At 34.8% G+C, this 12,535-nt stretch overlaps 1 protein-coding gene across 1 annotated transcript in view; it reads left to right on the plus strand.

Annotated features, from left to right (window-relative positions):
- The window catches only part of LOC140164990 (SEC14-like protein 2), a 16,493-nt gene extending 4,728 nt beyond the window's left edge, over window positions 1-11,765 (plus strand). The window contains exons 5-10 of the mRNA XM_072188396.1: window positions 1,312-1,657; window positions 3,470-3,553; window positions 4,585-4,685; window positions 8,110-8,249; window positions 9,831-9,991; window positions 10,503-11,765. Of these exons, the coding sequence (XP_072044497.1) occupies window positions 1,312-1,657; window positions 3,470-3,553; window positions 4,585-4,685; window positions 8,110-8,249; window positions 9,831-9,991; window positions 10,503-10,597 (927 nt within the window). The 3' untranslated portion in view covers window positions 10,598-11,765. The remainder of the gene's footprint in view (window positions 1-1,311; window positions 1,658-3,469; window positions 3,554-4,584; window positions 4,686-8,109; window positions 8,250-9,830; window positions 9,992-10,502) is intronic.
- Window positions 11,766-12,535: the final 770 nt, after the last annotated feature.

Genomic DNA, 12,535 nt, shown 5'->3' on the forward strand with positions numbered 1-12,535 from the left:
TGATATTAATATTTTTAGAACAAAATGTGCATTTTTTCCCCAAAGTAACATCACTGAACAGTGAACGTGGTTGTGTAATATTTGAAAATGGCAAATATAATCTTTTATTTAGTTTACATACTTTCATTCTGTATTATGGTATTATGAAATGTGACTAATAATTATGTAAGTTTTAATTAAAAGAAATGATAACACGATGATATGTAGGGCCTAACTTATTATACACTTGAGATTTTAATCATGCATTTCCGTAAACGAGTCAGCATCCAAATTGAGATATTTCATGATTTGTATTATTTGAACAGTAAACCCAGCAAACACAAAAAAAGTTTTTAAAACGTTTTAAATAAGTTATATTTTGGCTTTTGGTTTAGGTAAAAACGTTTTAATAACATTAAAATGTCGGGTTATATAAAGGTCATGAAAACGTTTTAAAACGTTTTGTATGAAAACACACTACAGCAATATTTCTAAAATGTTTTCAAAAATGTTATTGTAAACTATTTTTGCAAACAGTTTTGCCAAATATTTTGCTAACACGTAAATAATATTATGTTAAAATATTTGCCCCCAGCAAATACAGAAATGTTCTTAAAATGTTTTCTTTAAAACGTTTTAATAACATTTAAATGTCGGGTTATATAAAGGTCATAAAACGTTTTTAAAACGTATTGCAAATATTTTGGGCAAACGTTTTTCGCAAAATAATTTTTCAACCCCAAAATAACATTCTGTTTAGAATGTTTTGTATCATGTTTTCAAAAATGTTTTTGAATGTTATTAAAACGTTTTTATACCCTTTATATAACCCGACATTTAAACGTTTTCTGTAAAACATTTTGTGTTTGTTGGGCAGTAGATTATCAAAAAAATGTTTTGCAATGTTATGAAAACGTTTTATACCCTTAATATACCCTTTATATAACCCGACATTTAAACGTTTTCTGACAACATTTTATAACCTTTTCCGAATGATGTCGAAAACGTTTTGTGTTTGCTGGGAAAGGGACCCTTACAGACTTTTTAGTGGATGTAGAATATTCGTTATTTAATCTACTGCCATTCTATTTCCAGTAATAACGAATGTTTGATGACGTAAAATATAATATATTACATATATTATCGAGTTTACGTCATCAAACATTCGTATAACTTTTAAGTTCTATAATGTTTGACGCTTAGGCTAGATCAAATCCACTCTGCCTTAAATTTGATAAAGATCCTGCTTTATGATCAAAAGCTCGGATCATTTATCAAATTCATGATATTTGATATTGTTTTTACGGTTTTTTTACCTTGAATTCGTTACAGGTTCTAAGACTATACATGGCCGGTGGCCATTTTGGATTTGATAAAGATGGCCGTCCTGTTTTCTACCAAGGATTAGGAACATTCGACACATACGGGATACTGCATTCCGCGTCTCGGCAAGATATTCTTAGATACACAATTCGTATTTGTGAAGATATCCAAAGAGCCATAAGGGAACAAAGAAATAAACATGACAAATTCATTGAGAATATCACATTAATAGTGGATATGGACAATGTTGGAGCTCAGATCATCTGGCGTCCATTCCTGAATATATATTCGGAGATGTTGAAGATGTTTGAAGCCAATTATCCGGAGACTCTCCACTCGTGCTTCGTTATAAATGGTATGTTTTGCCTGTTTTCAGGATTGTTTTCAAGTTTTAGAAAAATTAGCAGTATAGCGCCTATTTAATGTTTAATTGTGCACATTAAAATTAAACAATTACTTTCTAGAAACAATAAGAACATGCACACCCCCACACACCCTATTTGCGTTAGTTGGCTTACGAAAATGTTCAACTTGGGGGGGGGGGGGGCTAATCAAAATGTTGGTGACCCATCTTGAAGGGTGCTTGAGGAACTGTTGCGAAAAATATGTCAAAAACACAAATTTTTACCGGTATCTAGTCACATTTTTTTTACTTCATCTGGAATTATTGGGGGCTGAGTCCCAACACCACAATAATTGAGCGGCTGAGCCCCCATAATTCCGCGGACCTATGCACTAAAATACTATGTATAATCAGGATCTTTGGTATAATATAACCCATTTGAATCTATTCAAGCCACTTGTACATTTTCATCTCAGTATTTGCAGTCTCTTTCATAAGTAGATAATAATGTATGTATAATATAGGCCTATACATTATTACTTACAATTTATATTCTAATAATGTATGGATATGAATATCTTGTTATCCTCAAAAGTTTCATTTTACAAAACGTGCAAAAAGAAATAGAATTATTGTTTTTCTTCTAGGAAAAAGCTTGTAACATATAGAACTGAAGTTTGTGTTTGTTTATATTCTTCAAGTCAAAGATGTCCATGAGAATACAATAGTTTAGAATATGGTGCACTTTAAAGTATAACCATGCTGCAACACATTTTACCTCAAGCAAAAACGTAATTGACATATTTCACGTCAAGCAATAACGTAACTGACAATTATTTCACGTCAAGCAATAACGTAATTGACATATTTCACGTCAAGCAATAACGTAACTGACAATTATTTCACGTCAAGCAATAACGTAATTGACATATTTCACGTCAAGCAATAACGTAATTGACATATTTCACGTCAAGCAATAACGTAACTGACAATTATTTCACGTCAAGCAATAACGTAATTGACATATTTCACGTCAAGCAATAACGTAATTGACATATTTCACGTCAAGCAATAACGTAATTGACATGTTTCACGTCAAGCAATAACGTAATTGACATGTTTCACGTCAAGCAATAACGTAACTGACAATTATTTCACGTCAAGCAATAACGTAATTGACATATTTCACGTCAAGCAATAACGTAATTGACATATTTCACGTCAAGCAATAACGTAATTGACATATTTCACGTCAAGCAATAACGTAATTGACATATTTCACGTCAAGCAATAACGTAATTGACATATTTCACGTCAAGCAATAACGTAACTGACAATTATTTCACGTCAAGCAATAACGTAATTGACATATTTCACGTCAAGCAATAACGTAATTGACATATTTCACGTCAAGCAATAACGTAATTGACATGTTTCACGTCAAGCAATAACGTAATTGACATGTTTCACGTCAAGCAGTAACGTAATTGACATTTTATATTTCACATCAAGCAATAACGTAATTGACATATTTCACGTCAAGCAATAACGTAATTGACATATTTCACGTCAAGCAATAACGTAATTGACATATTATATTTCACATCAAGCAATAACGTAATTGACATATTTCACATCAAGCAATAACGTAATTGACATATTTCACGTCAAGCAATAACGTAATTGACATATTATATTTCACATCAAGCAATAACGTAATTGACATTTCACGTCAAGTAATAACGTAATTGACATATTTCACGTCAAGCAAAAACGTAATTGACATATTTCATATCAAGCATTAACGTAATTTTCGTTTTTCAGCTCCAGCTATATTTACTACAGCATACAATCTTGTCAAGCATTTTCTGAGTGATGATACGAGGGGTAAAATCAACGTTGTAGGCCGTAAGTAATGTTTTTTGAGGTTTTTTACATTGTAGGTTAAAATTGTTCCATACGTTCCATGGATGTAAAAATTGGGCCAAATAATACAAAAATAATTATTATTGTATGTTAACGAAACTTAAACGTAAGCTTACAATAAATCATATAAAAAGCCATCATGTTATACCAATAAAGAACAAGTTGACTACATGCTTAATGCCAGAAGTGGGTACGTAGGCCTACAATAGCTGCCCTGTGAACATTTGGCAATTTACACACAGTATACTGTACACATCTACACATGGCAGCTATTGCACTTACCCACTTTTGACACTGAGCAGACGAAGTTTGAGGCAGAATGCTTGCATTCGTTTTATATTTATATCATGAACAAATGGCCATAAAACCTATTTGAATTAAATATATAAATAATGCATTACTCTTAATCGATGTAAGTCATTTGGTATCTCAGCTCGGGAAATATTTTTAAATTGTACCGGTACATGTAAAACCACGTGAGCACATTACACCTGTTTTACATGACTTGCATTGGCTACCAGTTGAACAAAGAATCACATTTAAAATAGCCTTGTTTGTCTACAAGATCTTGTATATATCAGCTCCAGCATATTTAAATGAACTTGTAGAAATGTATTCACCAACTCGTAACCTCCGTTCTACTACAAAAGGACTTCTTCAAGAAACAGTTGCCAGAAACCAGTGGGGCAGCAGATCATTTCATGTTTCAGCTGCAAACATTTGGAACAATCTGCCATTTTCGGTTCGCTCTGCCAAGAGCTTGTGTAGTTTCAAAACAAATTTGAAAACACATTTGTTCCAAAGTGCTTTTAATTGACTCGTTGCATATCATGAACTATACAACACTGATGAACTGTTTTTGTTATTATAGTATGCTTGTATCATTGTACATTGGTTGTTTTTTGCAAAGCGCCATGAGCGTCTCTCGACGGATACCGGCGCTTTATTAAGTGTACATTATTATTTTTATTATTGTAATATTTCATTAATCGTTTGCTCTTATATTATCTCAGGTTGTTATAGACATGTTCTGCTGTCCAAAATAGCGAGTGCCCAACTTCCAGTTCACTATGGTGGATCAGCGATGACTGAAGATGGAAACCACAAGTGTGGGGTAAGAGTGGTTTTAACCTTATATGGAAGTACGTTAAGGGATGGGTTTATATGTGTGTAAATGGAGGAGAAATGGGAGGATTTTGGCATGTTTGCTGTGATTGTTTGCCTAGCAATATTGATCACAAGTACACAATTGATGGTGCATATCAAGGACCAAACTCTATAGTTTTATATTTGAGCACGATCACTTCTGTAAGGTCATGGGAAATTATGTAAATCGGCTTTTATATTTGATGTTGCATATCGGCTCACGCACTTTTTTTTGTACCCAGTATTTCACAAAGTCCCTGTACTCTGATGACCCTATGACTTTTTGCTGGTATGTTGAGCACTTTAAACAATTAATTATAGTACTTACCTCCTACTTTAGGAACATGCATATGCCTTAATGTATGTCGACCATGTCAACAACCCAGTGTAGTTTTACATGGTTGGAAAAGTCTATTTCCTTTCGCTATTTTGCCAATCATAATTCATAAATTGTCCAACTTTTTGACAAAAAGAGTTTTGCAACTATTCCGCCAGCAAGGAAACACAAATTTATGTGTATCCAGTGCGTCCTTTACGTTTAAATAGTTCAGTTTATTGTCAAGTTGTGCCTCTATGACCTATCCGACTTCGCCATTACTGCGGTGTCCCCGATGTAAAACTGCGGTGTCCCGAGGTCGGGGGTTCCATCCATTATTTATTGTGTGCTATACAGAATTGTACCCGGGAATTGTACACAATTCAGCATCGAAGTGGTTACGTAATTCTCTTGGTTACCGGATCACGCTATTTTGATATGCCTTCAAGTGCCATATACTTTGTGTGGTGATTGTTTCGATCGTGGTTCATAACTCAAGCGCGTGATCCCGTTGACATAGTAACATTACGTAACTTCGATACTGAATAGTGATATTCAATACACAATCATGAGTATTGAATTACGAATTAAATCTCCCGCTCTGGTACATCTGTGTTGCCGTCAATAGAGGGCCAAATACAGTAAACGCTTCTCGGATTGGTGTATACGCCATATTTACGGAATTGATGATACGAGCTGATACGGAATTTTTGAACCCAAATGTCTTGAAATATACATTACCTTTTTAACTTCTCGCCACGAAATTGGATTCATAAGAAGGTCAAATACAAGCCTTCCATTATGGCTGGTATCATCATCTCGATTGGTGTCTTGTGTTAGTATTATTCCATATTTTGCTGGTAGAAGTTCAATGAAACCCTCCATAATTCACGACTGCTGTCACTTGTGTTATAAACTCGATGTGTTTACTATATTGTCGCTCGGGTCCGCGACTAATCGCAGGGACCGGTCTATCATTAGCTATTCTATACACTTTTCAATAGCCTTATTGTGATGTGTGGGAGTTTTAAAAGCCGAGCCATGAACAAAATATAATGCGAGCACCCGGGGGCATCAACTTTAGAGGTGACGGTATGTGCCTGTCAATATATGCCCCTCTTTTGAAGCCGACTATACCCGATGACCAGGCACCTTCAGTTTTCAAAATATTATACCCAATGACCCCTTTTTCATTTTGATTGTACATAATGACGCTTTTTTTTATAAAAAAAACCCCAACGTTTTGTACTTATATGCGCCTACTTCGCGACGCTTGTAGGCACATATACCCATCAATTCTAAAGTTGAGTGCCCCGGGGCGAGCGCATACTGCGGGCCAATGAACAATGAGATAGTGGCTTTTCTGATATAGCTTTGAGGAACTGTTGAAGTATAAATCAGCCAACGAGTAGGTGTGTCCAAATTGCACATCTTGAATTGAGACCAAGACATGCTGTTATTTCAATTGTTATACCGTTCCGGTTGGTTTATTACCTACCATTGCCTACGAGATGCAGTTCTAAGGTGACAGAGGGACAGGTCTGCAATTCGATTCCACAACCATTCATACCTTTCATCTGTTTTATTGTATTATCGTGCGAATTGCTCCGTGGTACCTTACGGGTACCTGAATTTTATTTGAATGAAGGTGACTCTGTCATGCTCGACGTCATATTGCATAATTTCTATACAGTATATGCAATAAACCAACCAGAACAGTGTAACAATTGAAATAATAGGCAGTTCTAAGATAGGTTAAGAAGAATATAACGTCACAATTCTGTATTATTATTCAAGGTTGTAACGTGTGTCTATGCTGTCATGTAGGCCTACCTGGCAACAGACACGCCCCCGGTACAAACAGATGAAATTTGTAGAAAAGCGTGATTATGACAAAAAAACATTAAAAATGATACTTTGAGGTATTGTTTTTTAATTTTTTGTATGGCAGATCATACATACACATGTGCTGAGGTCAAAAAGGTAAAAATTTTGTTTTTGACCCCTGACTCACCTGTCATTCCAAACAACCCCTTAATGCATAGAGATATGATTGATGTTAAAGGTTTCCCTTTTATTAAGGTGGGAAATGAAGGCATGTTATGGAAGCTAGAAAATTCTTTGAGCATGTTTTAAACAGATAAAAGTATGGCAATGTATATATACTTTTGTTTGAGGTAAATCGGACTTAACAGTTTCCATAACAAATTAATTCATATTTTCTATGTATATTATTGTTTTATCATTAATCAATGTGCTTAATGAGCCAATTTGACTTGAAAGTACTCATAAATATGTCATTTTGCCTAAATTGCCTATATTTTGCTAAAAATCAATGCACAATGTTCAGACTTTTGCCTTGAAATTTGGTCAATATATTGTAATGTATTATTTTGTCTAACCGCCCTCTTTTTTGCACATTTGCATAATTAATGCGATAACTTGCATAAATGCTAATTAGTTATGCAAATTAGGGCGGCTAGATAAGTATGCATACATTATCTGGAAATAAGTCATTAGGAACTATTTGACCAAGTTTCAAACCAATATTCTGTGAAACATGTTATGAACATTTATATATTGTTTTTAGCAAAATATTGGCAAAAATTACATATTGATGAGCTGCACTTCCACTTCTGAACTATATCGATAATTGATAAAACAACATAATTCAAAGAAATATAAAATGGGTGATTTATAAAAACCATAATGCAGTTTAATTTGCTAGTCAAATAAAACATGAAATTATCCCTGCAGCTGAAATTGTTTCGCAATCGTGAGGCCATGTGATATTGTCATTGGTTACCGATTAGCTGAACCAATGGTTTGTCTCGTTCTGGGTCAGGTGGACCAATCACGAGCGTGCTTGCTCTGGCCTTCAGTGTCTGGGGATATTGTCGGACTAGCTTGAAATAAAAAGCAGTGTGTAAGAGCTTGTAAGATAACTTAGCATCCTGTAATTATTTTTATGAACTAAAATACGAAAAACTGTTTTAAATAAGCGATCATTCAAATATATTTCTTATTAAAGATTCGATAAATCGAATATATTATCCTGTTTCCTCTGACATTTCAGATTTGTTTTGGTGGGAAAATTCCAACATCATACTATCTCAATAATGAGCAAACTCAGGGGAAATTTTCGGACATTCATATCAGCCGAGGCTCAGCCATACAACTGGCATATGACATCCATCTTCAAGGAACTATTCTACGGTATGTACAGTATGTATGAAAGCAGGTGGTGTATGACGTGCATTCCCTAAATTCAGTAAATTTTCATCGTCAACCGTGTAATTGAATGGGATTATTTTGAAATTTTAAAACGCTTGAAATATCGCAAACAAATAGGCCTATGTTGATAAATAATATTAATACAAGCTAAAACCGTTGGGGTTCGATAATGAACCCCACAAAACTAACCGAGTATATGGAAAATGCCATACGTCCGGGCGGTTTCATGGGTTGCCGGCTCGATCATGTCATCCGCCGCCTGTATGAAAGTTGATGTAGAGTTGTGTACAATACTTTATTTGCTTTGAGAAATTTGTCGCCGCAAAAGAGGAGATGATGATGATGATGAGAAGGATGATGATGATGATGATAATGATGATTACGATGACGACGACGACGACGACGCTGATGATGATGATGATGATGGTGATGGTGATGGTGATGGTGATGATGATGGTGATGGTGATGATGGTGATGGTGATGATGATGATGAGAAGGAGGAGGAGGAGGATGGTGATGATAATGATGATTATGATGACGACCACGACGACGATATGATGATGATGATGATAATTATAATAATGATAATGATAATGAAAAGCCTTGTATACCAATGTTTTAAAGAGTTTTTGATTTGTTAAAACCAATTGAAGAAACTTACATTTCTTGCTGACAGTTTCGTCAGTGAACCACTGACTTTTCGAAGCTTGATGTTGTTGTGACGATCCAACAGCTGATGACTGGCGGGAAGTTGTGTCACTTCCAATGCCGGTTTATTGACAAATATTTACATGTTTATAGTAATAATATTGACAATTGAAGCTTTATGGATTCTAATCGGCACGATGCAGTCATGGCATGATGATCACGTATAATAAAAATAATACCGAGTTCATTGTTTTGTTTTTTATCAAACGAGGTCAAAATAATGACCTCGGTATCATCTTTAGTTCACGCTTTTATTTTACGTGTGTATCTGAAAATCTATGTCAGGGTTATCATCCCATTTATAGATGAATGGAGAAGAATTATCGTTATAACGTTATTGTTCCTGATAATGGTCGACCGCGCGCGAAAAACGATTTTTATACGTGGAATTATTAGCTTACACTGCAAAAACAGCAATGCAACACTTAATAAACACTTGAACACTTTAACGGCTAAGGTTTGTACAGTGAAGATATAGGGGTGTTAATTTATAAACACTAAAACACGTAAAAATATGAAGATGTTAACGTTTTTAACACAAGATGGTGTTAAAAAGTACACTTTTAACACTATCTTGAACACAAAACATAAACATCTTCATATTTTTTTACGTATTTTTAGTGTTTATAAATTAGCACCATATACCTTCACTGTTCAAATATTAGCCATTTCAGTGTTCAAGTGTTTATTAATTGTTGCTCTGCTGTTTTTGAAGTGTGTGTTTAAATCTGAATGTAATTTGAAGATCATTTCATCAAAATAGTTGTTGTTGTTGATTTTGTTGTTTGTGTAATCAAATGCCTGAGACACTAGTTAATTAATCGAAAACTTCTTTCCATAATTTTATTTTTATAGGTGGGAATTTTTAACTGGAAAGAATGATGTTGAATTCAGCGTGCAATATAAGGAGACCGGGACTGAAGAGGAGACTACGTCACCCATAGTAACCAAGAAACGGATATGTTCCAACTTTGTTCCAGAGGCGGGAGGTATCACTTGTGATCAGCCGGGACAATGTAAGCAACATTCAAATTAGACATAGATATTTTCAACACAACAGGTGGTAGAGTTTCACCACACAAATATTGAAATTGTAACAATTTGAAACCAATCACACTACTCTGAGGATTTGAACCGAGGTTCTTTAGCTCCATTAAAGGCAGGAGGTGTCACTCTGTAAGTTGGAAATTTCAGACATTTTTTGTATTGTATCTTAAAATTAATGATGATAAGTACATTAATTATACGTTAATTCTTTTAGAAAGGAAATGCAAGGAATCCAACTACATGTAGCACAGCAGATTTCTGACAAAATGAGCAGTTTTGATAAAAGCACTAAATTTGATTTTCCATGGAATGTTTTTTGTTCACCATAACTACGTACCTTAAAATTCCAAATCGATGAAAACTGCTTAAGGCTATTTATGTTCTAAAGACACAAAACTAGAAACCGTTTTCTCATTTAAAAAAAAAATTTTGACCAAAATAGTATAAGGTCTTAACCTGTCGATTTGATTGTTCTTACAGATATCATAGAATTCAGCAATAATTACAGTTGGTTCCGAAGCAAGAAAGTATCGTACTTCATAGATATAATACATCCAGAGGAAACGGACAGGTGACGTAATCAGCAACAGCAACAGCAATGGAACAACAGCAAGTCACCGTAGTCATCATCAGCAATAGAACAACAGCAAGCCAGTGTAATGGCATGAAGTCACATACGGGCAATTCTATGAAAAATGGGTCATACGCGGAAAGAAAACAGTTTCAAGAAATCTTTTAAAGTTTCTTCTTTATATGGTCATCATCAGCAATTGCAATGCAGCAACGGCCAGCCACCATAATGGAATGATGTCATATAAACTAATAGAAGATTATGCAATGATAGAATATTGTGCAATGATACCGTAAAACCTCGTCTACAAGCATATAGGCATATACCGTAGTGTTTTTGATGAAAGCTAAATTAATACCATATGCGTAAATATGCCAATACAATAGATTGGTCTTACAATAATACTTGTTTGTATATGCTTGGATCTGTAATTTATTTGGTCAAATTTCATAATGGCGCCTGGATTAATTTAGCTTTCATCAGAAGCACGCTATATGCTTGTAGACGAGGTTTTACGGTATTTGAAAAAAAACCCAACAATATTATGGAGCAACAGGAAGCCTCCATTGTGGAATAATTGGTGAAAAGTTGCATCAGAAGTGATAGAAAATTGTGCAATGATATTTGAAAATGCGAAGTAACATGATTGTGTCGTTAATATTTAATATTTTCAAAGAAAAGTTGAACCAAGTACCCCGAAATCAATAATAAGCGCTGCATACACTGAGCAGCTTGTACATATTGTAATTGAACGAAATACTGGTACACGACCATAAACTTGCAAGTCGTCTAGGACAGCTATGCATTATGTAATTTCTTCTCATGTACGTATTAATATACCATAAACCTAGGGATTATAAGATTACATATAATACCCATGGTGGATGTGCTAGGCAAAGGCTATCTGAGAAGCAGATTGTGTGTTTTGGTCGATCATTCCCTTTTAAAGGGATTTTTTAATCCCTTAAAAACTTAAAAACGGCCATCACCATGATCACTGATGACTGCTCAATATACCGTAAAACCCCGTCTACAAGCATATAGTGTGCTTTTAATGAAAGCTAAATAAATCCAGACGCCATCCATCAACAAAATTATAATATTATGGAGTTTGAGCAAATGAATTACCGATACTAACATATACAAGGAAGTACTATTGTAAGACCAGTCTATTGTATAGAGGCCGTCAGCGTGACGTCATATGCCGCCATCTTGTGGGTAGGCCTACACGCTGCGTGCGATGGTCGTTCGATGTCCATGCGTGAACAGCAAAATCACCGCGTTGATGCGTGATAACAGCTGCGTGGCAAGCTGCGCCCTGCACGTAGTGTCCGACGCATGAACACGCAGATCATTTGTACCCACAAGATGGCGAAAGGCTGACGGCCTCAATTGGCATATTTACGGCTGTCTCGTTTTAATTTAGCTTTCATCAAAAACACAATATATGCTTGTAGACGAGATTTTACGGTATTGTTTGTAGTTTAAGCAAAATTGAGATGTTTGTGCAATATAATTATACCTAGAGATTTCGACCCAATGTATATAACTTTGTATAAGATTAAGATATATATTATATCAAATAATAATTCTCTCGCTACTGTATAAATGCAAAATAATTTACATTTTGGCGAGCAGACTTTTTCAGTTTAAAATTTGTGCTATGGCATTTTTTAGTGTGTACAATAATATTGTAGGCCTATATTTTGATTCAGTTGACAGCAATGTATTTTGCTATGTACTTACGCTTTAATAATTATGATGGAATGTTCTTTCGGTATACGTGGTAATGGCCCGGGTAATGGCATCTCGTATATCATAGGCCTACTCTATTTACTTGTGGGCCTACTCTATTTGATTGTGATCTTGGAGCATTATTAATGCGCTCCTACATGTAGATACTCTGAAATGTTAATTTTGGCTTGTGGAGCACAATCCACAG

Source organism: Amphiura filiformis, chromosome 11 (genome assembly GCF_039555335.1).
Source record: "Amphiura filiformis chromosome 11, Afil_fr2py, whole genome shotgun sequence".
In the NCBI taxonomy this organism is placed as follows: Eukaryota; Metazoa; Echinodermata; class Ophiuroidea; order Amphilepidida; family Amphiuridae; genus Amphiura; species Amphiura filiformis.